General features: G+C 43.6%; 1 protein-coding gene across 1 annotated transcript in view; it reads left to right on the forward strand.

The window, feature by feature from the left end:
• Positions 1 to 27053, forward strand: part of matn4 (matrilin 4) — a 161131-nt gene that overhangs the window by 38201 nt on the left and 95877 nt on the right. Inside the window, exons 5-6 of the mRNA XM_060919279.1 lie at positions 7439 to 7561; positions 8897 to 9019. Of these exons, the coding sequence (XP_060775262.1) occupies positions 7439 to 7561; positions 8897 to 9019 (246 nt within the window). The remainder of the gene's footprint in view (positions 1 to 7438; positions 7562 to 8896; positions 9020 to 27053) is intronic.

Raw genomic sequence — 27053 nt, forward strand, 5'->3', positions numbered from 1 at the left:
CATATTTTCTCCATAAAAGACACGTTCTGTTTTTTTAATGGCTAGGCCTATATTTTCTTTTATGTGCGCATTTGTGTTTGTTATGCGCCCCTCTTCGATTCTGAGTAAGGTGGACATCTTAGCTATTTTGTTAAAAGTTACGATGCATTCATTTGACCTATGAATGTTTTGAGGTAGCCTAAAAAAAGTTGACATTAAGAAAATAATAAAATAAATGAATGGATAAAAATGTGTTCTTTATTTCCGCCTGGTTTCCCTGAAAGAAACAATCGGGCTGCAACGGGTACGGGCTCTACAAAGCTGTCAATCACAACGGGCCGGGCTGGGCTCGGGTCGAGTTCTGTCGGGCCCCGGCCGGTTCGGGTCTGACTTTTCAGGCCCTTTTCATGCTATATCCTGGATTACATCAGGTTGTGCAAAGACAATGTCACCAGGGACAAACGTATAAGGATTTATCCCAACAGGAAGCCCTGGATGACAAAGGAGGTCCAGAGCCTGTTGAAAGCCAGGAACACTGCTTTCAGGTCAGGGGATAAGGCACTCTACAGTGCAGCTAGAGCCAACCTGAAAAGAGGCATCCGTGAGGCCAAGGCAACATACAGGAGGAGGATAGAGGACCAGCTCAGGAGCAACAACACCAGGCAGGTGTGGCAGGGTGTCCAGCACATCACCAGTTACAGATCCAGCAACCCCCCGCCCACGGAGGGAGACTCTTCTCTGGTAGAGGAGCTGAATATCTTCTTTGCCCGCTTTGAGGTGACACCAACAGCAGCTCCATCACAGCCGCCTGTCCACAGCAGCCTCACACTCATGGTAGAGGAGTGTGAGGTGAGGCGGGTGATGAGGAAGGTGAACCCAAGGAAGGCTGCAGGACCCGACAGTGTGATGGGATGGGTGCTGAAAAACTGTGCGGATCAACTGGCTGGAGTCTTCACAAGGATTTTTAACCAGTCCCTGTCTCAGGCCATTGTCCCATCCTGCCTTAAGTCATCAACCATTGTACCGCTACCAAAAAAACGAACATCAACACCCTGAATGACTACTGCCCAGTGGCACTTACACCTGTCATCATGAAGTGCTTTGAGAAACTGGTGTGGAGTCATATCCTTGCCTGCCTGCCTGCTGAGCTGGACCCTCTTCAATTTGCTTATAAAGCAAAGAGATCCATGGAGGATGCTGTATTCACAGCGCTTCACGCTGCACTGACCCACTTGGAGCAGCAGGGGAGCTATGCCAGAATGCTCTTTGTGGACTTCAGCTCGGCGTTTAACACCATCCTCCCACAATGACTGGTGTCCAAGCTGGCGGACCTTGGGGTTCCACCACTCACTTGCAGCTGGAGATTGGACTTTGTCAGGCTGCTCCCAGAGGGTCAGGCTGGGTTCCCACACCTCCACTGCTCTCAGCCTGAACACCAGCTTGCCACAGGGTTGTGTACTTAGCCCATTCCTTTACACCCTCTACACCTATGACTGTGTCTCCACCCACCTTAGCAACAAGATTGTACAGTTCACAGATGACCATGGTCGGACTCATCTTGGGTGAGGAGGGTGAGCTAGAATACAGGGACGAGATGGAGCGGCTGTCAGAGTGGTGCAAAGTCAACAATCTGCTCCTCAATACCACCAAAACAAAGAAGCTGGTTATTGACTTTAGGAAAAACAAAGCTGACATCCAGCCACTCATCATCAATGGGGCCTGTCTGGAGAGGGTCCCAGTGTTCAGGTTTCTTCGCATTGAGCTGGAGAACGACCTAACCTGGAGTGCCAACACCAAGGAGCTGCTGAAGAAGGCGCAGCAGAGACTGTACTTTCTGAGAATCCTCAGAAAGAACTGTCTCCCCCAAAATCTGCTCCGGGCCTTCTATCATTGCTCCATAGAGAGTGTGCTCACGTACGGACTGTGTGTTTGGTATGGCAGCTGCACATCCTCAGAGCAGAAGGTGCTCCACAGGGTCGTTAGGGCAGCAGAGAAAACAATAGACTGCCCCCTCCCCACCCTGGAACAGATTTACACCTCCAGATGCTGCAGGAAAGCAATGGACAATTCAAAAGACTCTTCACACCCTGGTCAGTCAGTGCGTTTACATGCACATCCAAATCGAGCTACTGTCGGTAATCGAGCTAAGGGTCCCAGCAGGGGTGCTGGAGAAATCCAATCCTACATGCACACAAGGAAATCGAGCTATTGTGTGAGGTACATTGTGCACCCAAGCCACAGGTGGCGCTACACGCCCCATCGTGTTGGTACACTTCCGGCTGTCGTCATGAAGAAGAGTTATTCAAGAGTATAAACAAAGTTATCAGTTCCGTGTTCATGCATTTTAATATATTCAACTCCTTAAGCTGAATGAGCATGAACTCTGTCTCCTCATTGCTCCAGAAGTGCACGTTTCTGCTCGCCATTTTCTCTTCTTCATTCGTTCGTTCTCCTTGTTCCTCCTGACCTCTTCTGCTGCTCGCTACTACTACTGTTGTCATGCCGACCGAGGCTGTTGTGTTTCCCGCTTGTGGTCTCGTCACTCGTCACTTCCGGAAGGGGCAGTGCTGAAGTAACTAGCTTGACTACGTAGCTCGATAGGGTTTACATGCACTAAGTAGCTCAGCTACAATCGCATAATCTAGGTTGCGTAGCTTGATTACGAGAAATCCAGTTCGGTTCGATTTCAGCCGAGCTAAGGTGTTTCCATGGCATTTAGAACTTCGATTTCAGTCGAGCTACGGCAGAAATTCGATTTTCTCTATGTGCATGTAAACGCACTGATTGTCTCTTCCAGCTTTTGCCATCAGGCAAGTGATACAGAGCAATGAAAACCAGGACAAACCACCTAAAAAAACTGTTTTTATCCCAAAACAATCATGGCTTTAAACTCAAGTGTGCAATAGAACTAGTTTTGGCCAATGTGCAATGTGTGTGTGTATGGGTGTATATATTTTTATCAGTGCAATCTTTGTACATACCATTGTACCATTTTACCAAAACAATTCTGTTTATACTATTTTAAGTGCAATCCGTGTACATATAGAACCATACAATAGATTTCTGTTTATATTCTGTTTATACCATTTTACCAGTGCAACTCTGTATACTTTACTATTTATTTTTATACTTTATTTGTTCTTTTTTTTCTTTTTCCTTCTTTTTTCTTTCTATAACTCAATGATTCAACAGCACCTTCAATTTCGTTGTACCTTTGGAAAAGTGACAATGACAATAAAGACTTATCTTATATGGCATGACGCAGTACTCAAAGTTCCCAGAAGTGGTGCTAAACACAGTCTTCCATTCATCACCTTCCCGGATATGCACCAGATTGTAGGCACTCCTGAGGTCTAGTTTGGTGAAGATGCAGGCAGACTGTAGTTGTTTACGGGCTGAAGGCAGTAGTAGTAGTGGATAAGGGTACTTTACAGTGATCTGGTTAAGTTCTCTGTAATCGATACAAGGTTGGAGACCTCCCTCCCCCTTCTTTTCAATGAAAAAGAAGCCTGTGGATGCTAGAGACATGGACAGACAGATACAGCCTTATTGCAGTGCTTCCTGAATGTATTCTTACATGGCAGTCTGCTCTGTGATTGAAAGTGGGTAAATGTGACAGGATGGAGATGTGGTACCTGGGAGGAGGTCAATCGCGCAGTCATAACATCTGTGAGGAGGTAATCCACTGGCCTTTCCTTGACTGAAGACCTCCTTGAACTTGTGATCACAGGCTGGAACATGTTTGATGCCCTCGAGTGAAGGGATCTCCATGGACGTGGAAGCTGGGGAGAGTTGGGACAGGTGCAGACAGCATTGATGGCAGGATGTGGACCAATGGATAATCTCCCTCTTCTGCCAGGAGATAAGAGGGTCATAGAGCTGCAGCCAAGGGAACTCCAGAATGATGGCTTGGTTTGGAGTGCAAGTGACAAACAGTGAGATGCGTTCTTTGTGCATTGCAACCCATCTGAATCTCCAGAGGTGCAGTGCAAGTGATGATGAACCCTTTCCCAGTGGGTCTGCCATCAGTGACTTTAAGACTTACAGGTTGTGGAAGGTTTTCTGTGGGTAACCCAAGCTTTTGAACAACCTCATAGTCAGTCAATTATATTGTGCTCAGCCCTAGAGTCTATCAGAGCAGAAAAGAATATGGGAAGACACTGAGATGTTTAATCATACTTTGAGCTTGAGGAATTGATTGAGAGAAGAGGCATTGTGACTTGACCAGGGGCATGGTGTTAGCTTCTGTCCTGAGGTCATCATGCTTTTTAGGATTAGGAGGTCTGACTGGGAAGTGGACTAACAGATGACCAGAAGCTCCACAGTAAAAACATAGTCCTTCCTAGCATCTCCTTTCTTTCTCCAAGTGGGGCATGTGAGTATTAGAAACTTCCATTGGCATGGGAGATTGGGTTGGCTGGACATTTATTGGGGAGTTCTACAAGGAAGGCCTGTTGCAGAGGAGATTGTCTAGTCTAATAACCAGGTCAATGAAAAAGTCAGAAGTTTGCTGTTCATCATAGCATGTGAATTCTGTAAGGATCAGTGGGTCAGAACTTTGACAGAACGTAGCTTTCAGAGCTGGCTCACTCCATCCACTGCTGGTTGTGAGAGTATGGAACTCAAGGGCAAATTCAACCACTCTTCTTTCCCCTTGCTGTAAAGTCAACAGCTTTTCTCCTACTTCCACGCCCTTGGGCTGGTGGTCGAACACTTACTTGGATAAGTCTGTGAAGCACTCGTAGGAGGTTGTGGACTTGTCACCATATTCCCATACCACAGTGGCCCATTGAAGCTCTTTGCCAGTGAGCAGATTGAGAAACTGAGTAATCTTCTGCTGATCGGTAGTTCCAGTTTGTGCTGAGAAGAACAGCGAGCATTGCAGAAGGAAGCCCTTGCACTCGGATACCACACCAAGAGAATTTTTCTGATCAAGGAACAAGCATAGATGAGCTCACAGTGGGTGCTGAACATGTTCGGAGGGCCTTGCAAGACAGCAGCAGTGAGTTGTGATATGCGGATATCTAAATCACTCAACATTTGCTGGTGTTCTCCTAACGGAAGTCCCTGTGCAGAAAGAGCAGTTTGTTTCTCCTCCTCTGCTGCGTCCATGGTGAAGTATCTTGTCAGAAGTGCAGGCACTTATGGATGCAGTTGCAGGGGAGAGTGGGTGCATCGCAAACTGGCAGCCAAATCATGAGACTAATAGCAACATCAGCATCGAACAAGGGGTCGGTTGATGAGCAAACAGTGTGTCAGAGAGATGGCGAAAGTTCAGAGTCTGAAATAAACAGTTAACAGGGTCAAAGTCACAAAGGAGTCAAACACTAGGGGGGAAAAAAAAAAGCTTGGTATGATCAGGTAAGGATACGCTGAGCGATACTTCGCACTGAAGGCTTGTAACAGATGTCTTTAAGTACTGATGGTAATGAGGCTTGTAATGATGAACAGGTGTGGCGGTGATTAGAATTCTGGAGCGGGAGGGCACTGAGGTGTTTGGGAGTTGTAGTCCAAGGCTGCCACGAACACTGATTGCTGGTGCTATCAGTGACACAATTAAGTTGGTCGATAAAATAGTTGAAAATCTTTTCTTTGTACTTTTGTCAGTTAAATAAAGGTTCACATGAATTAAAAACAAAAATCTGTGATTTGTTATTGCATTTTGGAAAATGTCCCAACTTTTCTGGAAATGGGGTTTGTGCATGCGCACACACACACACACACACACACACACACACACACACACACACAGTCGTGGTCAGAAGTTTACATACAGTGACATGAATATCATCTTGGATATGAATGTCATGGCAATATTTGGGTTTTCAATGATTTCTCTGAAATTTTTTTTTCCTGTGGCAGAATGCATACATATTAAAAAAAAAAAAAAAAGCTAGAATACGATGCACAATTTTCTTTGGGTTTTCTGAAATCAACACATGGTCAAAAATTTACATACAGCACATCTAATATTTGGGTAAAATGACTTTGCAAGATTCAACTTAACCAAACATTTTTTGTTTACGATGAACAAGCTTCTGGCAGAATTCTGGTTGGATATTTCATGACTCTTCATGGTAGAATTGGTAGAGTTCAATTATTATTTTTTTTCTTGGCACGGACTCGACTTATAAGCACGATCCATATATTTTCAGTACGGCTGAAGTCAGGGCTTGTTTTAAGCTTAATGTTTGCCTGCTTTATCCTCCACAACCAGCTCTGATGTGTGTTTGGGCTAATTGTCTTGTTGTGACTCCTAATCATGTTCAAGTTTCCAATGGTTTGAGATTATGCTGAACAATTCTGAGGTAGTCCTCCTTCATTATTCCATCCACTTTGAGCAATGAACCAGTTCCACTGGCTGTAAAACAGCCACAGAGCATGATGCTGCTACCACCACCACCAGCTGGTACAGTGTTTTTCTGTACATGGTGGTCATTGTGGCCAAACAACTCAATCTTTGTCTCATCTGACCATACAGCTTTTCCCCAGAAGTCTTTTTCTTTGTCCATGTGGTCAGTTGCAAACTTTAGTTAAGGTTGAAGGTGTCCATTTGGGAGCAGGCGGTTATTTCTTGGATAGTAGCCTCTTAGTCCATGGTGATGTAAAACTCGCTGAATTGTAGACAGTGATCCATTAGCTTCCAGTTCATGGCAAGGCTGTGCCATGGTCGTTCCTGGGTTGTTCCTGACCATCCAAACCAATTTCCTTTCAGCTGAGGGTGACAGTTTGGGTTTTCTTGAAGCAAAGTGGCTTGGCAAAGTGACTACACCTCACAATAACTTGCATACAATTGTTTGAACTGATCTTGGGATCTGCAGTTGTTTAGCAATGGCTCCAAGAGACATTCCTGAGTTGTGTACATCTGCAATCCTCTTTCTCAGATCTGCACTGAGCTCCTTGGACTTTCCCATTTTACTGTGTGTTAGTCAATCCAATGAGTGCTGGAAACAAACCCTTTTTATGAAGGCACAGAGAAGCTACCAGCTGTAGTCAGTCATAATCACTAACAGGAAGTTAAGAGGCCTTGGCCAGATAAGAGACATTTTGGAAGTCTCAGCACCTCTGAATTAATAATCTAAGTGAGTGTATGTAAATTTGACCCTGTATGTATAATTTTGATTCTGTGTTGATTTCAGAAAACCTAAAATAAATTAAAACTTCTGCACCAAATTCATGTTTTTTTCTATTAAAAATATATGTTGTACAATCATTTCGCCACAGAAAACGAACAGTTCATTGGAAGCCCAATATTGCCATGACATTCATATCGAAGATGACATTCATCTCACTGTATGTAAACTTCTGACCACAACTGTATATATTGCTGCCGTTCCATGATTGTCAGAAATTATATTTTCTAGAACTTAACATTTTCAAATACTTTTCTATAAATGTATTGTCTCACATGTTTGCTGCTCATCTAATAGTACCATTTATTTTGCTTTACTTCTTCCAGTGATAGACTACTGTTCATTTGGAAACCATAGCTGTGAGCATGAGTGTGTCAGCATCCTTAATGGCTTTATCTGTCACTGCAAGGAGGGATACACTCTGAATGATGATAAAATGACCTGCACAAGTTAGTGGAGCTGACAGTCCATCTATGCTTTCCTACTTTACACACACACGCATGCACACGCACGCATATAAAGAGAGGTGGATCAAATAACAGAAGCACTAGATAGAACAGAAAAGGGATAATAACTTGTTTGTGAATTGAATTTGTGAATACAATCTGTTCAGTATTTTTTGAAAAAAGCTTAATGCTTATGATCCAAACCTGAAATACATTTAGTTTGAGTATCATTAACAATTACAATGTATTGTAATCATAATCATAATACAAGAGACTACAATGATTTTTTGTTGATCTGCGCATTGCTCAATTATCATCATTTAGAGTCATCGTTAGTAAGCTTAGTTTGCTTTTTGTTGTATATGATATACATGCTACAAGAAAATTTACAACCACTCTCCCATCCCAGCCCTAAACTTAACCATTTTAACTTTTTTTTTAAGAATTCACAATTGTTAGACCATATTGAGACTTATATTGGTAATGAAGGCCCTTCTCATTTGTTTACCTAAAAGGTAGGCTTGCGCATCTTAATAGGGCTTTTGTTCCTCAGCTCCTCAAGTTTTCATTGCAAGAATTGTGAGGTATGGAATGTTAATAATGAAAGGAAAGAAATCTTTTGCTGTGCCATTCAAGAAATTAGTTTTACAACATGATTTACTGGGATAGATTGTTCATTCACAGAATATCTTTGCAATATCTATCATAAATGTGGCCTGATGTTCCTGTTCCTTTGTAAAACTGCCTTTTCTTAACAACTTACTCATGTAACAGTATTTTTTTTACTGTGTGTTCTCTGATGTTGTTTACATCAAATATATGATGCATGAATGTATTACTATTCTAAAGCCCGAGTATACTTGTTTGAAACCTGTTTTAGCTTTTAGTCTTCTGAACATCAGTGAAATGGTTGTTCAGTCAGTAAAGTCTTATTTCCTGCTCAAACATCATAAAGTTATGTTGAAACTTTATAAAAATGACTACTCTGAGGAATTGTCAGATTTAAAATGTGGAATTTTTTTGGAAATAATAATAATAATAATAATAATAATAATAATTTTTATTATTATTATTGAAAACTGCATTTCTAGTTGTTTTGATTTCTTTAAATGAATTTCTTCAATGCAAAACATTGGCAACTGAATCAAGTCTAACCACTTCACCCTTGTTCATTTAACTTCAACAGCATTTTTCATTAGATCAGATTGTTCTTGTGCATTGTAATAATATTTTAGACAAGTAGTAATTCATGCTTGCTGCATATCAACTGTTCTTGATATTCTTACTCTTCTAAATTAAGTTCACTTACTGTAACTTACTGTTCTCTGCCTGTTTCAGTGATAAACTACTGTACATTCAGAAATGATAGCTGTGAGCACAATTGTGTGGGTATCCTTAACGGCTTTTACTGCCCTTGTAATGAAGGATACAAACTAAACAAGGATGAAAGGACCTGCACAAGTTAATGAAGCTTAATCTCTGCCCTCCACCCACACAGGCATCCTCTTTGAACACATGCCAAAACTCTGCTGTAAATATACAGCTGCTTTTTTTTTCAGAGCCAATTTTCTATTATATTTTATCAGCTTGTCCAGTGCAAATAATCTCCTATCAGAAAGGCCATATTATCTTCTATGTTCATGTTTTCGTACATACGCGTGCTTGGATTGCGTGTACTGCTTGCTTATAGTTTGCACTGCTTGCTTCTGTGTTGTGTTGAAAGTAAACCATCTGCTGAAGTAATAGACAGCCGTTCATTCAGAAATGACAGTGTATTAGCACCCTCAATGCCTTTTATTGTTACTGTAATGAAGCATACATACTAAACAAAGAGAAAAGAACCTGCAAAAGTTAGAGTATGAGTCCTCCACCCATACAAACTTGTAGTGCATTCAGAAACTTCAGCAGATAATACACTGCTTCAGAAGACTATGATTCCTTTTTGAGACATTCTGAGAATGGTTCTGTTAGAATTTTTTTGATAGACCAAAGGTCATTGCTTCTACCTTTCCAATATGTCTTAGCTTGACTCAGAAAATACCTGGGTAAGAAGAATACCCAAATTCAGCAAGCGTACCTAAGTACAGTGAAGCTCACTTGGTGGAGGAAGCAGTGACAAAATGTGGCATCACAGTTAATTTGCAGACCTAAGCTGCACTGTCCCCTGCTAATGGTAACATTTTTTGGCTTTTGTTGTTGTTGTTGAATTGGCATGTACTCTTAACGATGATGCCACGGTAGTGCGATTAAAAAAAATAATTCTGTAAAAGACTAAGAAAATAAATGTTGAAAAATATAAGAAAATAAAAAAGATGAAAAAATGCAGAAATAAAACTTAAGAATAAGAAAATAAATATAGAAATAAAAATAAAATATGAAAATACATTTTCTTTATTGATTTTGCTATTCCCTATTGCTTTTCCATCTGACTTTTCCCTATTGATTTTTTTACTGGAAGACTAAATAACTATGAAATAACATATGAAATAACATGGCGGCGCGCCTAGATGCAGCGGCTTTGTGCTGTCCGACTCAGAGTTTGTTTTTTCCATCCTGTCTGGTTAAAAACACCTATAGAGATCTTGCAGTCACGTGACCGGAAAGTACACAGCCGCCATCTTGTCGGTAAAAAACACAGCTGAATACTGCTGCACTTGTGTACAGAATGGATCAATTTCAACCGACGGACTACACGGCTCATTTTTCTAATGAACAGATAACTAGATATATGTCTAAAATAAACGATCTACAGATTAGTGACCCTTATGGCTTACCGGACGGAGTTTTCACGACCGTGTCAGTGGATGTTGAACTGCCAGCGGAATACCCGGATGTGTATAATTACCTCATTAACTTTCCCTTGCTGTTCAGTGGTGAAGCACTGCCTGCTTATAAATCTCTGGACAGTTATCTTTACAGAAATTCAGGATTTGTCAGCGACTCAGATGTGGCATCTTGTAAACAAGAAAATAACAATCCTCATTGGACGGGTAAATCACTTAAGTATTGAGTATAGCACTGACCAGCCGATTATAGAATAGAATAAGGTAATTCCAGCTGTAATTCCAAATCGTCCGTCTTGTTTAACATGGATCTGGCGTTGGAGAGGTAGAGGCTTAGCAGTGGAGGTTTGAGTGGCTGTTTTCTGAGCTTAGTCAACAGGCCGGCTCTGCAGCCTCGCTTTTGCTTCCGCTCCCGGCGCCGCCTCCTTCGCTTTGCTTCCGATAACAATCCATGGAGACCCCGCTGGTCTCGCTATCTCGTCTGGAATGTTGTGCATGCGATGGAAATCGCTACAAACCATCATTTTCTGCTGGAAACCAATGTACAGTAAGTCCATACGGTTGTAGTGGATATTGAAGTCCGGTACAGACGAACAACACGCAAAAATACACACAAAAAACATAAAAACCGTGCACAGGTAGGGAGAGCTTGTAGCCGCAGCCATTGTAGTAGAATTGTATATAGTAGGGTTTTCCAGAAGAAAAGGTAGAAGTAAAAGCAGAAGTAGAACTAGAAGCAGAAGGCGGAAATATGGCATTTGACCGACAAGATGGCGTCTGTCACAATCTGGATTGGCTGTGACATCACATGCAAGTGCTCCATAGCTGGCTGGATATTTTATCTACGTATAGGACAAAAGATCGAGGGAAGCTTGTCATACGACTTTCTCCGTATCCACAACATTTCAGACGACATCGCACTGACACCAGGCTCCCCGTGGATTACAATCCCAGCTTCGAGGAGCCGGTGGCAGCACAGAGAACGTAAACAAAAGAGGGGATGCTGAGGTGGTGTTCTAGTGAGGCTAAGGAAGCAGCCACACAAACCACTGCTTCCAAGCATTTTCCTCTCTAATGTGAGGTCTCTTGTGAACAAACTGGACGACTGGAAGCTGCGGATTGCAACCGATAATCTTATCCGGGGCTGCTGCATTCTGCTGATCATGGAGACATGGTTGAATCCACTCATACCGGACACGGCTATCGAGCTAGCAGGCTACACTGCACACCAGCAAGACAGGTCGGAAAGCTCCGGTAAGAAAAGAGGAGGGAGGCTATACATTTATGTAAATAACAGCTGGTGCATGAATTCCACAAGAGTCGCTAGACACTGCTCTCTGGATGTGGAGTTCATGACAATTAAATGCAGATCCTTGTACCTCCCCCATGAAATTAACGCTGTACTACTCACTGCTGTGTATATAGCACCAGATGCTAATGCTAGCTCGGCTCTGGGGCTTTTGCATGACACCATCAGCAACAAACAGAACAAATATCCTAAGCCTGCTCACATCATTTCTGGGGACTTTAATCATTCTGATCTGAAAGCAGTCCTCCCCAAATTCCAACAACACACAAAGTGTGCAACCAGAGGAGAAAAAACACTGGACAAGTTCTACACAAACATCAGACAGGCCTACAGGGCTAAACCCCTAGCACACCTTGGCCAGTCTGGTCACATGTCCCTGCTTCTGATCCCTGCATACACCCCCCCCTCCGGAAACAAGCTCCCATTATGACCCGGACTGTTAGCACATGGCCTGAGGATGCCTCCCACCAGCTACAGGACTGCTTCCAAAGAACTGACTGGGAGATTTTTGCTCACCAGGACCTGGAGAACCACACTACAGCAGTCCTGGATTACATCAGGTTCTGCACAGACAATGTCACCAGGGACAAACGTATAAGGATTTATCCCAACAGGAAGCCCTGATTGACAAAGGAGGTCCAGAGCCTGTTGAAAGCCAGGAACACTGCTTTCAGGTTGGGGGATAAGGCACTCCACAGTGCAGCTAGAGCCAACCTGAAAAGAGGCATCTGTGAGGCCAAGGCAACATACAGAAGGAGGATAGAGGACCAGCTCAGGAACAACAACACCAGGTAGGTGTGGCAGGGTGTCCAGCACATCACCAGTTACAGATCCAGCAACCCCCCGCCCACGGAGGGAGACTCTTCTCTGGTAGAGGAGCTGAATATCTTCTTTGTGCGCTTTGAGGTGACACCAACAGCAGCTCCATCACAGCCGCCTGTCCACAGTAGCCTCACACTCACAGTAGAGGAGTGTGAGGTGAGGCGGGTGATGAGGAAGGTGAACCCAAGGAAGGCTGCAGGACCCGACGGTGTGATGGGATGGGTGCTGAAAAACTGTGTGGATCAACTGGCTGGAATCTTCACAAGAATGTTTAACCAGTCCCTGTCTCAGGCCATTGTCCCATCCTGCCTTAAGTCCTCAACCATTGTACCGCTACCAAAAAAAACGAATATCTACACCCTGAATGACTACCGCCCAGTGGCACTTACACCTGTCATCATGAAGTGCTTTGAGAAACTGGTGTGGAGTCATATCCTTGCCTGCCTGCCTGCTGAGCTGGACCCTCTTCAATTTGCTTATAAAGCAAAGAGATCCATGGAGGATGCTGTATTCACAGCGCTTCATGTTGCACTGACCCACTTGGAGCAGCAGGGGAGTTATGTCAGAATGCTCTTTGTGGACTTCAGCTTGGCATTTAACAACATCCTCCCACAACGACTGGTGTCCAAGCTGGTGGACCTTGGGCTTCCACCACTCACCTGCAGCTGGATATTGGACTTTGTCAGGCCGCTCCCAGAGGGTCAGGCTGGGTTCCCACACCTCCACTGCTCTCAGCCTGAACACCGGCTTGCTACAGGGTTGTGTACTTAGCCCACTACTTTACACCCTCTTCATGTATGACTGTGTCTCCACCCACCTCAGCAACAAGACTGTAAAGTTCGCAGATGACACGACCGTGGTCGGACTCATCTTGGGCGAGGAGGGTGAGCTGGCATACAGGGACGAGGTGGAGTGTCTGTCAGAGTGGTGCAAAGTCAACAATCTGCTCCTCAACACCACCAAAACAAAGGAGCTGGTTATTGACTTTAGGAAAAACAAAACTGATATCCAGCCACTCATCAGCGGGACCTGTGTGGAGAGGGTCCCGGTGTTCAGGTTTCTCGGCATTGAGCTGGAGAACGACCTAACCTGGAGTGCCAACACCAAGGAGCTGCTGAAGAAGGCGCAGCAGAGACTGTACTTTCTGAGAATCCTCAGAAAGAACTGTCTCCCCCAAAATCTGCTCCGGGCCTTCTATCATTGCTCCATAGAGAGTGTGCTCACGTACGGACTGTGTGTTTGGTATGGCAGCTGCACATCCTCAGAGCAGAAGGTGCTCCACAGGGTCGTTAGGGCAGCAGAGAAAACAATAGACTGCCCCCTCCCCACCCTGGAACAGATTTACACCTCCAGATGCTGCAGGAAAGCAATGGACAATTCAAAAGACTCTTCACACCCTGGTCATTGTCTCTTCCAGCTTTTGCCATTAGGCAAGTGATACAGAGCAATGAAAACCAGGACAAACTGCCTAAAAACAATTTCTATCCCAAAGCAATCATGGCTTTAAACTAAAAGGTGCAATAGAACTATTCTTGGCCCTATCCCCAATGTGCAATTTGTGTATATATATATATATATATATATATATATAATATATAATGTGTGTATATATATATATATATATATATATATATAAATATAAAATATATCTCATCTCATTATCTCTAGCCACTTTATCCTGTTCTACAGGGTCGCAGGCAAGCTGGAGCCTATCCCAGCTGACTATGGGCGAAAGGCAGGGTACACCCTGGACAAGTCGCCAGGTCATCACAGGGCTGACACAGAGACACAGACAACCATTCACACTCACATTCACACCTACGGTCAATTTAGAGTCACCAGTTAACCTAACCTGCATGTCTTTGGACTGTGGGGGAAACCGGAGCACCCGGAGGAAACCCACGCGGACACGGGGACATGCAAACTCCGCACAGAAAGACCCTCGCCGGCCATGGGGCTCGAACCCAGACCTTCTTGCTGTGAGGCGACAGCGCTAACCACTACACCACCGTGCCCCCCATATAGAGCCAATACAATACAATTCTGTTTATATTCTGTTTATACTATTTTACCAGTGCAATTCTGTATACTTTGTTATACTTTTATTTGTTCTTATTTTTTTCCATAACTCATAATGAGTCAACAGCACCTTCAATTTTGTTGTACCTTTGGAAAAGTGACAATGACAATAAAGACTTATCTTATATGGAACATATGTGGAATTATATTAGTGGGGCGGTTTAGCTCGAATATTCAAAAGGATTGTGCATTTTGTGATACAAGCATCAAATTTGGCACAAATGTACATTGATATATGGCAAACATTTTCAGATATTGAGCCACTCGGAATTCTCCCTTCATGTCCGCCATATTGGAATTCAAAATGGCCGCCATTTGAAATCTACATTTTCGATTATCTTTGGGTCTAATGCTGCTATTGACTCGATTCTGGTGTCCAAATGTATGTTTTGGGAGGAAAGGAATCCGATGGTTACAATCCGCATTGTGTATCTTTATAAATTAGCCAACATATTGGATTTCAAAATGGCCGCCACTTGAATTCTACATGTGCGATTACCTCTGGGTCAAATATTTTTATAGTACATGACAATATTTGCTGGTATCCATTTTTCAAAATGACATACTTTATTACAGTACTCCACTTAATTCATGAGAGATGAATATTCATCATCATGTATTTTTGACAAGACAATATTTTACTCAAAGTCTGTGAAGTAAAAATTGTTTTGACAAGTTTGAGATATTGATTAGATTCTGTGTTGTTCTAGGTTTGATATGGAACCCGAAGGAGTTCCAACAGTTAAGCAATAGGCTAATTATCCTAAAGTAGGTGAAGGTGACGGGCAGCACGGTGGTGTAGTGGTTAGCACTGTCGCCTCACAGCAAGAAGGTCCTGGGTTCGAGCCCAGCGGCCGACGAGGGCCTTTCTGTGTGGAGTTTGCATGTTACTCATGTCTACATGGGTTTCCTCCGGGTGCTCCAGTTTTCCCCACAGTCCAAAGACATGCAGGTTAGGTTAACTGGTGACTCTAAATTGACCGTAGGTGTGAATGTGAGTGTGAATGGTTGTCTGTGTCTATGTGTCAGCCCTGTGATGACCTGGCAAGTTGTCCAGGGTGTACCCCGCCTTTCGCCCGTAGTCAGCTGGGATAGGCTCCAGCTTGCCTGTGACCCTGTTGGAGAGGATAAGTGGCTACAGATAATGGATGGATGAATGGATGGATGGATGGATGGAAGGGTGAAGGTGACTGCATTGTCAAGCAGGAGAAGGTGTGTGTTCCTGAAAGTTTAACTGGAACAACTAGATAATGCTGATGAACAAGAATGAGCATCTATTCCGTCCTCTGCCTCTTGGTTACTTACTCAGTCACTGACTTTTGGTGGATGACTTCCTCATGATTGTACCAAATTCTTTCCTTTTTTTAAAATGATGGATTTAATATTGCTCTGTGGGTGCTCCAAGTTTGGGATATTTTTTTAATAACCAAACCCTAATTGACACTTTTTCAGAACCTTGTCCTGCATGTTTTCATAGGTTATTGGTTTTCATGATGCTGTTTGCTTAAGTATGCTCTCTAATAAACCCTGGAGCTTTCTACAATCAAATCACTGTCTTTAGAATGGAAATCACCTCATAGTTTCTGGAAACTTTCAGCTGATTTAACCATAACTAATTTAGGGGTTTTACACCAAAGGAGGGTGAATAGTTGACAAATTAATTTTTTTTATTTATAAATAATTTTGCAAACTATACTGATCAATCCATTTCTCAATAATATGGGCTATTTTGTGTAGAGACATGACATACAGCTCTGGAAAAAAAAGAAATAAGAGACCACTTAAATCTTTTCTTAAATCAGCATCTCTGTGTACGGCAGCCATTTCATTCCAGTGTCTGTGCTGGGATTCCAACACATCTCATTTTACTTAATGAGGTATTGATTAGGTCATCACCTGCACCAAATATTATTTAATGAGGAAAAGTATAAAATCCACTGATGTGGTCATCACTATCCTCTTGCAATAGGACCAGTCTGGATGGCAAACACAGTGCTAGTATTACCTTAAATTTAATTGGAATATAAAAATATCTATTCTTCATGTAACAGTCCACAGAATGGAAACAACAGGGAAGTGAAGTTTAGGTCAGATAAGTGCAAATGTAGATTTCAAATGGCGGCCATTTTGAATTCCAATATGGCGGACATGAAGAGAGAATTCCGAGTGGCTCAATATCTGAAAATGTTCGCCATATGTCAATGTACATTTGTGCCAAATTTGGTGCTTGTATCACAAAATGCACAATAGGTTAGCTATGCTGCCCCACTAAAAGGTGTTAAAAATGTTTCATCTTTTAGATTCTTCAAAATAGTCACCATTTACCTTGATGACAGCTTTGCACACAATTGGCATAATCTTAACCACCTTCATGAGGCAGTCACCTGGAATGCTCTTCAGTTAACAGATGCGCCTTGTCAAAAGTTAATTAGTGGAATTTCTTGCTTTCTTAAATTCATTCAGACCATTGAACAGTAAATTAAAAAAAAAATACACAAAATAGCCCTATTCGACAACTGTAGTGTCACGTCCGCATGTATTGAAGCGCACCATGGACTTTCACTCATGCATGCTCTGAACAGTGTGCGCCTCTAAGAACAAGCACCTGCCCTGGATTAAGTTCACGCATAAAAGGACACTGCCGACACCAAGATGGTGCAAAGTATTGTGTTGTTGATCTCCATTACTAAGCTGTTGTAATCATATTGTCTTCCTGGTTTCTTGAATCTTGTTCTATGGTTTTGTTTCTGATCTAGTCTTGCCCTGTTTAGTCTGTTTGTGCCTTGCTCAACCTTTTTGCCTGTTTATTGTTATTGATTCAGCCAGCCATTTTGGATGATATGCCTGTTTGCTTCTTTTATAATAGACATTCTTGCTGCAGATACATCCATCTCCAATCAACATGCACACTCTGACAGAATACTTCACCATATCACGATGTAGCAGAAGAGAGCCGACATGCTGCTCAACACCAGGCCCAGGTTTCCATGCCTCAACCTGTCTTGGTAATCTTTCTGCAGCGGCTAGGGTTGGACAAACTGGCACCCTATGATGCGGTGGAGTATTCCTACTACAATGTGTGCTCTTTTATTCTGAGCTGGTGGAGCCCAAGCCTTCTGAGCATGTCTGTGTAGGCTGCATAATATTTTGGCTCACCGGACCAGCACGCTGCTGGCCTGAAGGCCTGGTCAGGATGCAGCACCTATGCCTCCAGAATGTCCAGCCATTTGCTGAGGAGCTTTAAATCCTGGTTCCAGGCCTCCAGGAAGGAATGCCCCCATAAAATTTTGGGGGTGGGGCTAAGACGCCAGAGGTCAATGCAGTGGTAGCGAAGGAGGCCGTCTTTCCAGAGCTCCCTCCAGAGGTTGATGCCGTGGCAGTGGAGGAGGCCATTGCTCCAGAGCTCTCTCCAGAGGCCAATGCAGTATCAGAGGAGGAGGCATTCACTCCAGAGTAGAGCCCTGCACTCCCGTGGGAGTCCCGCGGGACCCGACGCAAAGCATTGCGGGCGCGGGCGGGAGGGGGAGTGCACAATGCGGGAGCGGGCGGGAGAGGTGATAAGCTGCAGTCCCGCTAACTAAAAACATGTTTAAAATAAAATTTATAAATTATTAATTTATGTCTATCATATATAATTTGTGCTGGATATTTTATTTGGCATTAATAAAAACATTTTAAGATGCCTAAATTTGCGGATGTGGTCTAATCTCGCGTACGTTTCCGATTCCTTTCCGCTCTTCCGTGTTTGAGATCTCCGATCATGGCAGAAGAGCAGAGCTCCTCTAGTGAAGCTCACAGTGCTTCAGAAGTAAGTGCTGCTTTAAAAAGAGGTACATTTGCCGTTAAAAAGTCAAGAGTCCTGAAATCAGACATTAAGGAAGTCGTTCTCACTCATGTACGATGCACAGGGAAATCAGCTGCCCTTTGCTTGCTGTGTGGTTGCGCAACACTTCATTTGAGAGGAGAATGAAATCGCGGTTGGAATCATAACGCCACAGACTCGGAAGTGGGAGTGCGAGTGCACAAAGCGAGAGCTGTCAATCAAAGCGAGAGCTGTCAATCAAAGCGAGAGCTGTCAATCATGAGCGCATGCAGCGCTCAACTTGGAATGTGTCAGCAGAATGTCAGTCTAAACAATAAACTTACAATCAACCTAACAATGCCACCTATAAATACACAACATGTAGATCTACATAACGTTATCTGTGCCATCTCACAGCAGTTTGCTTAGCTATTTTTAATCAGGGCAAATAGCCTTCTAGCCAAAACTAGTATATGATGCTTTAATTTATGGAGATGCCTTTTGTTTACACGTGATTTCCAAATGAGGGGTATTGCAATTTTATATTAGTCTAAATGAACATCTACACCAAGTTGCAAGCATCAGGGGAAGATTATGGACGCACCAAATTTGGCTTAACGGTCAGCCAACTTCGGGTTGTTTCTCTGAATTCCGACAATAAACAAGACCATCCGAGCACATCTGAAAACATCATGGTTTGAACTGTGTTGGTTCAAATCAACTTGGTTCAGACCAAGTTGGTACTACAGCTTTGGGAAACAGTCGTTTTTTGGATGTTAGTTAGTTCAAACTTGCATCGTACCATATTAGTTTAATGCTAACTTGGTTGGTTGTTTGGGAAACGCACCCCTGAACGTGAGCTGTAGATATTTATGCTCAAATCCACTCCAAGTAGGGGGCGGGGCACCATCATGCTGTGTCTTTAAATTATATTAATTTCTTATAGGCCTACTTGTATTTCCTAGAATGTAAATGTGAGGAGTGACATATAAGCTATGTGCAATGTACAATATTCTTAATATCCACTGTAGATTTTGGTAGGTGTGTTGGGTATCTCTGTAAAGCCTCAGCTGCGCATGCCGCCTGGCAACGCGCAGCCTCGCTACGTGCACTAGGTGAAGGATCGGTCAGTGGAGAGCTCAGCTAAGCTCAGCATGTTTAATTCCCCAAGCCAATGACAAGAACTTTCGTGAGAAATAAGGCAAATGTCTGCAGGATTTGTGGGCGGGAGCAGGACAAAATATGGCAGACGCGGGCGGGAGCGGGACTGAAAATCATAATTCTTTGCAGGAGCGGGCGGGAGCGGGACTGCACAATGCGGGAGCGGGCGGGAGTGGGACTGAAAATTCTGTCCCGTGCAGACTTCTACTCCAGAGCTCCCTCCAGAGGCTGACGCAATATCAGAGGAGGAGGCATTCACTCCAGAGCTCCCTCCAGAGGCTGACGCAATATCAGAGGAGGAGGCCTTCACTCCAGAGCTCCTTCAAGAGGCCGATGCAGTGGCAGAGGAGGAGGCCATCACTCTAGAGCTCCCTATAGAGGCTGACACAGTGGCAGAGGAGGAGGTCATCACTCAAGAGCTTCTTCCACAGGCCAATGCAGCAGCAGAGGAGGAGGCCATTGCTCCAGAGCTCCCTCCAAAGGTTGACACAGTGGCAGAGGAGGAAACCATTGCTCCACTGCCAGAAGCTGACAAGGCGGCCTCTGCTCCACTACATGTTCCAGAGCCTATGCCAGAGGCTAACAGTGCAGCCTCTGCTTCACTGCCAGTTCCAGAACCAGTGTTGGTGCCAGAGGCTGACTAGGCAGCCTCTGCTACTCTGCCAGGTCCAGAGCCAGTCCTCTGCCATTGCCAGTGGATGACAGGGTGGTCTCTGCTTCATAGCCAGTTCCAGCTCCAGTGCCAGAGTTCGACAGGGTGGCCTCTGTTCCACTGCCAGCTCCAGAGCTAGCACCAGAGGTCCACAGGGTGGCCTCTGCACCAAATTTCAGCGCAGATGAGCTCTTCATCCCACCGCCCAGCTTTGAAGACATTGTCACACCACGTGGGTTTGAAGACATCATCCTGCCACCCGGCTTTGAAGATATCATCCTGCCACCCGGCTTTGAAGATATCACCACCTTGCTTAGGCTTCAAGGAAGATGTTGCTGCCACACCGCCCAGCTTCAGCAAAGACAAGAATGTTACCTGGACAAAGCCCATGGTGGCATCTGGGTCCACGCCCATGCTTGAGCCCGAGTCCATTCCCAGCCCAGAGCCTGAGCCCAGGTCCTGTTTGGAGCCCATGTCCAGTCAAGAACCCGAGCCATTGTCCATGTCCTGTCTGAAGCCCATGTCCAGGTCCTGTCCAGAGCCTAACCCCATGTCCAGTCTGAAGCCCATTTCCAGTTCAGAATCTGAGCACATGCCTTGTCCAGAGCCCATGTCCAGGTCCTGTCCAGAGCCTGAGCCCAAGTCTTGTCCAGAATCCAAGCCTCCATTCTGTGTTTTTGCATCTATTCAAGGCCTGACCCAAGTGGAAGCCCCCACCTGAGCCAAAAATCCGGTGTCATGTTTGCCCAAAGCCAGAGCAGCATTGTCCAGTGCCAGACCCTCATCCCTGGGGCCATTGAAGATGGGTTTTAGCTCCTGGAGGGAGCTCTTTGGAGGGGGGGTTCTGTCACATCTGTGTACATTGGCACGCACAACAGACTTTCACTCATGCATGCTCTGAACAGCATGTGCCTTTAATAACAAGCACCTGCCCTGGATTAAGCGGAATTAGTGTGCAAATAAATGGGCACTGCCAACACCTGGACTGTGCGAAGTCTTGCATTGTTGATCACCATTACCAACCCATTTGTAACCGTATTGTCTTCCTGGTTTCTTGATTCTTGTTCTGTGCTTTTGTTTCTTATCTAGTCTTGCCCTGTTTAGTCTGTCTGTGCCTCACTCAACCTTTTCACCTGTTTATTGTTATTAATTCAGCATGTGGCGGCACGGTGGTGTAGTGGTTAGCGCTGTCGCCTCATGGCAAGAAGGTCTGGGTTCGAGCCCCGTGGCTGGCGAGGGCCTTTCTGTGCGGAGTTTGCGTGTTCTCCCCGTGTCCGCGTGGGTTTCCTCCGGGTGCTCCAGTTTCCCCCACAGTCCAAAGACATGCAGGTTAGGTTAACTGGTGACTCTAAATTGATCATAGGTGTGAATGTGAATGGTTGTCTGTGTCTGTGTCAGCCCTGTGATGACCTGGCGACTTGTCCAGGGTGTACCCCGCCTTTCGCCCATAGTCAGCTGGGATAGGCTCCAGCTTGCCTGCGACCCTGTAGAACAGGATAAAGCAGCTAGAGATAATGAGATGAGATGAGATTCAGCCTGCCGTTTTGGACTATATGCCCATTTGCTTCTTTTATAATAAAGACACTCTTCATGAACATACATCTGTCTCCAATCAACCTGTGCTTTCTGACATGTAGTAATCCATTATATCAAGAATCACTCAACTAAATGAAGAGAAACAACAGTTCATTGTTACTTTAAAATATGAAGTGTATTTTTGAATAAAAATAAATAAAAACATTGAATTAGGTGTTTCAACACTTTTGACTGAGACTATACATAGGAACACATTATTTACATTTACCAATGAATATTTTTCAAGTTATTTTACACAGAAAAATAATGTGAGGAAACAGAACATTGTCATAGGAGTGCCATAAAAAAACCCGAAGACTGTAAAAGAGCAAGACCAGATAATTAATGGCTAGTGTACACATAGAGGAAGCAAATACTCTCCTTCCCTCCCCACTTCAAATCACTACCATGTTCACAAAGCAGAATTCATGTGTGCAGGAATTGACTACTCAGCCTGGACAGGAAGGCCTGCCCAAAGTGAGTTGATGGACCGCTTGGTCCTTCAATAAATAAGAAAAAGCAATAGGGAAAACAAATATGGAATAGCAAAAGCAATAAAGAAAAGCATTTTCTTATCCATTTCTGTTTATTTCTGTATTTTCTTATTCTTTTTTATTTTTGTGCATTCATCCATCCATCCATTATCCATAACCGCTTATCCTGTGCAGGGTCATGGACAAGCTGGAGCCTATCCCAGTTGACTATGGGCGAGAGGCAGGAGACACCCTGGACAAGTCACCAAATCATCACAGGGCTTATTTTTTATTTATTTTCTTTTTACTTCATTTTTTATATTTATTGGCATGTTCTTTTATTTTTATTTACTATTTTCCTACAAGCCCAATTCCAAAAAAGTTGGAATGCTGTGTAAACTGTAAATAAAAACAGAAAGCGATAATTTGCGAATCATGTGTCAGGGTGCAGGCACTTACTGAATGCAGTTGCAGAGGAGAGCGGGTGCATCGCAAACTAGTAACCAAATCCAATTCAAAGTCCAGAAAGCATAGTCAGGGTCAGGCCAAGGACGGCCGATGTACAAACAGGGTATCGGAGACTAATCTAGGTTGAGGTCGGGAATATACGGAAACAAGGTCAGAGTCATGGGAATACAGAAACAGGAAATCAAGGCTCGGTAAGATCAGGTCGTAACACTGAGTGATACTTCACATTGTCTGTTTGTTTGCCTGGGAATATCAGCAGGTGGATGATTGGGAAACAGGAAAGAAGTGTGACTGGTATTCTGGGGAGGAGGGGTGCTGTGGCGCTTGGGAGTTGTAGTCCATTTAGGCCATGTTTGAAGGCCTCTCTGAACCTACGCTTTCGGTGCTATTACTGACAGACACCACCCCCACCCTCCTAGAGGCACTCACTCTGGGAGCTACTTCCTTCTTAGGGCGAGCTCTTGTTCTGGGAGCTGCCTTGTCGGGTTGTTGGCTGTGGAATTCTTGAGTTAAAGGTCGACTGCCTTTCAGGTTTTTCAAGGGTAAGTCATAAAAATAATTTTCCTTAACACCCAATTATTTTTGTTTAGTGGACCAAAAGCTACTGAATTCAAATCACAGACTTCCAATTTTATGAGTTTTTTTTTAAATAGAACAATTAATGAATTTAGGGCCATGTGGCCCTAAAATCTCTGCTATTTTTTCCTGCTTCACCATGACCCAATTCAAGATACAAAGTTATGCATCACGTGGTGGGCTTTCCCTGTTCGCGCAAGGCATTGTGGGATACAAATTTGAAACAGGAGAGAAAAATGGAGGACATGAGTGTGCAAAAAAAAAATAATAATAATTAAATAATTAAAAAATAATTCTAATGTGTCTGTCTGTATTTCAGAAGCATCAAACCAGATTGTCCGTGAAAAAATTGTAAAGATATGGTTCTAATCTACTTCCAGTTTTCTTCCAAATGTTACATTATCTCGTAACACGGCCTGTGAAACAGGGGACTCCATGGGCGCAACTTTAAAAATTCATAACTCGGAAACCGATGGTCCTAGCCCCACCAAAATTTACAGGCACATCCCTCTCCCTGAGACCTTTCGTGCCAGCCCAGGCTCCGCTCAATCAGACATCAGCAGTGAGCGTGGATTGCGGAAAGCTTTAGCATGAGCCTTAGCTTCAGCCGCTCGTGTGCACACGGGGTTTAAAAATTCATAACTCGGCCACCAAAGGTCCTAGCCCCATCAAAATTTACAGGCACCTCCCTCTACCCAAGCGGCACACTAAATAAGACAATAATAATACACTCAGTATTCACTGTTGTTTTTATTGCACGATGCAGTTGAACTAGTGTTTTAGGGTTGACAGTATCTGATTGATCCAGTCAGCTGATTAAGACTTCAGTTTACATGAAACTTTGCAGTACAATATTATGTTAAGTGCCAAACTGCCAATCAGAGGTTAAGTTATTATTATGTGCATTTTTTTCATTCATAATAAGAATGACAGTCATAGTAAAATGCTTTGGAGAATGTAGATTTATATTTTAAAATAATATTTATTTTCTTCTGTTTTCCAAGTTCTAGTCCAGCAGATTTTAGTCTGAGTGCCAAATGATATTACCATGTCTAGTTTTGAGTCATTTTGAGTCTTTTTTTTTTCTTTACAAAGTTACTTGGAATCTCATACTCAAAATTCTAACTCTATTATGTAAGTATAGTTCTATTATTAATTACTAAATTTCTTATAGACTTATCATAAACATAGTATAAAAATAGTCATTGTTGACAATGTTTCATGAGTGTTATTATGGTACCTATATATGAGTATCAGTAAGTTGTAACCAATTGGAACATCCTTGCCCCATACTTTTTTCTAGACATGGAACTGACTTGTGTGTACTACTGTTTTCTTGGGTATAACTTTAAGCATGTTTTTCTTGAATCTTTTGACATTTTCTTGTAAATTATATTCAATTTGTAGTGTAATTAGCAACTAATGTCTCATGTAATTTGGCCTTTGAAGATCATAAAAATGTGCTTGGAAATAGCTAAGAAGCCATTTCCAGGCATTTAAAGCCCTTCAGCTTCCATGGCCCTAAGGTGGGCCCCGGACCCCCAGACACATTGTTCCAGGCCTTTGGCCCATCATTTGGACAGGCAGACAACATTTCAGACTTGTCTGTTCTGTGACAGTCTGCTTAAAATTCCTTATTTCCCACAATGCTACCAGGTATTCCAATCCGCTTTGTCTGTGACAGGAATTGAGGATCTTGGGAACTTTGTAGATGGGTTCTTCTTCCAATTCCAGGGGTAGTAGAGGTTTACTGATGGGTGAGTTGGTGGCTAATGGACCTTGAATGGCTGGCTGGTTTGAGGTATGATACGTGTAATTTCAGGCCCATGCAGCACCGTAGCGGAATTTCCTATTTGTATGAGGCTTCATTTATTTTGCTCAGCAACCTGAAGGGGCCTATGTAGCAGACTTGGAGCTTATGGCTTGTGCTGGTCTGAGGCAGAACCCTGGTGGATACCCAAACTCAGTCACCAGGAAAGTATACCGGCATTTCCCCTCTGTGATTGTCCACATAGCGCTTGAATTGGCTGGCTACCTCTTCCAGGCTTTGATGGACTCCCTCCCATACCTATTCACTCCTCCTGAATCATGAGTCGATGGTTGGGATTTGGGTCAGGGAATCGTCCCATGGAAACAGTGGAGGCTGATATCCAAGGATGCACTGGAACGGCACGAGCTGTGTGGCTGAGTGCTTAATTGAGTTTTGGGCATATTCTGCCCATGGGAGGAACTGAGACCAGTCCTGTGGATTCTCCATACAGAATACTCTTAAAAAGCACCTGATCTCCTGGTTAGTACATTCTACTTGTCCATTTGATTGCGGGTGGTATCCCGAGGTCAGACTCACCGAAACCCCCAGCTTGTTCATGAAGTTGGCCCAGACCTGTGACATAAACTGTGGACCTCTGTCACTAACTGTATCCTCTGGAATGCCATAGTATCTGAAGACTTGGGAGAAGAGGAGTTCAGCAGTTTTGAGTGCTGTGGGGAGCCCAGGCAGGGGAATGAGTTTTAGTGCCCTGGAGAATTGATTGATGGCCACCATGATTATAATGTGGTCCTGAGACTTGAGGAGATCAGTGATAAAATCTATAGCTAAATGGGACTAGGGTCATTGTGGTATCGGAAGAGGGCAAAGCTTGCTAGTGGGGGGAGCTCAGGGTACCTTAGCTTGAGCACAAGCTGAACATGAGGGAACAAACTGGTCAATCTCAGTCAACATGTTTTCCCACCAATACTTATTTGGGAGCTGGTATTTTCTCTGACTACTTGGATGTTCAGTTTCTGGGGATGAATGGGCCCAGGTGATGAGCTGTTGCGGAAACATGGTGGCACATACATACAGCCAGGGGGGCAGAAGTCTGGAAGGTTGTGTGGCTGGGCCTGGGCTATGGCTTTGTCTACCTCCCAGGTAATTGTATTGACGAAACAGTTGAGTGGTAGAATGGGAGAGGGTTCACCACTGGCACTAGTTGTGGTGTGCAGTCTGGACAGGGTGTCGGCCTTGATATTATTAGAACCAGGATGATAAGAAATTATGAAGAGGAATTGAGAGGAAAACAGGGACCATCTCACTTGATGGGGGTTCAGTTGTTTGGCTGTTTTGAGGTATTCTCGATTCTTATGGTGTGTAAAGATGACAAACGGATGGATGGCACCCTCTAACCAATGTCCCCATTCTTCTAAAGTGAGTTTAAGAGCAAGAAGTTCTTGGTTGCCAAAGTCATAGTTTTGTTCAGCTGGAGAAAGCTTCTTGTAAAAGAACATGATGGGGTGCAATTTGGGCTTTTCCACAAGGTATCGGAGATGAATCTAGGTCATGGCCTAGAATGTATGGAAACGAGGTCAGAGTCATTTTAAGAGTCATGCTCATTTTAAATTTGATGTCAGCAACACGTTTCAAAAAAGTTGGGACAGGAGCATGTTTACCACTGTGTTCCATCACCTCTACTTTTAACAACAATCTGTAAATGGTTGGGAACTGAGGAGATGAATTGCTGTTGTTTTGAAAGAGAAATATTGTCCCATTCTTGCCTGATATACAGTTTCAGTTGCTCAACAATTTGGGGTCTTCTTTGTTGTATTTTGTGCTTCATAATGCACCAAATGTTTTAAATAGGAGACAGGTCTGGACTGCAGGCAGGCCAGTTTAGCACCCAAACTCCTTTACTATGGACCCATGAAGTTTTAATATGTGCAGAAAGCAGTTTGGCATTGTGTTGCTGAAAGAAAGAAGGCCATCCATGGAAAAGATTTTGTCTGAATTGTAGCATATTGCTCTGAAACGTGTATATA

Source organism: Neoarius graeffei, chromosome 4 (genome assembly GCF_027579695.1).
Source record: "Neoarius graeffei isolate fNeoGra1 chromosome 4, fNeoGra1.pri, whole genome shotgun sequence".
In the NCBI taxonomy this organism is placed as follows: domain Eukaryota; kingdom Metazoa; phylum Chordata; class Actinopteri; order Siluriformes; family Ariidae; genus Neoarius; species Neoarius graeffei.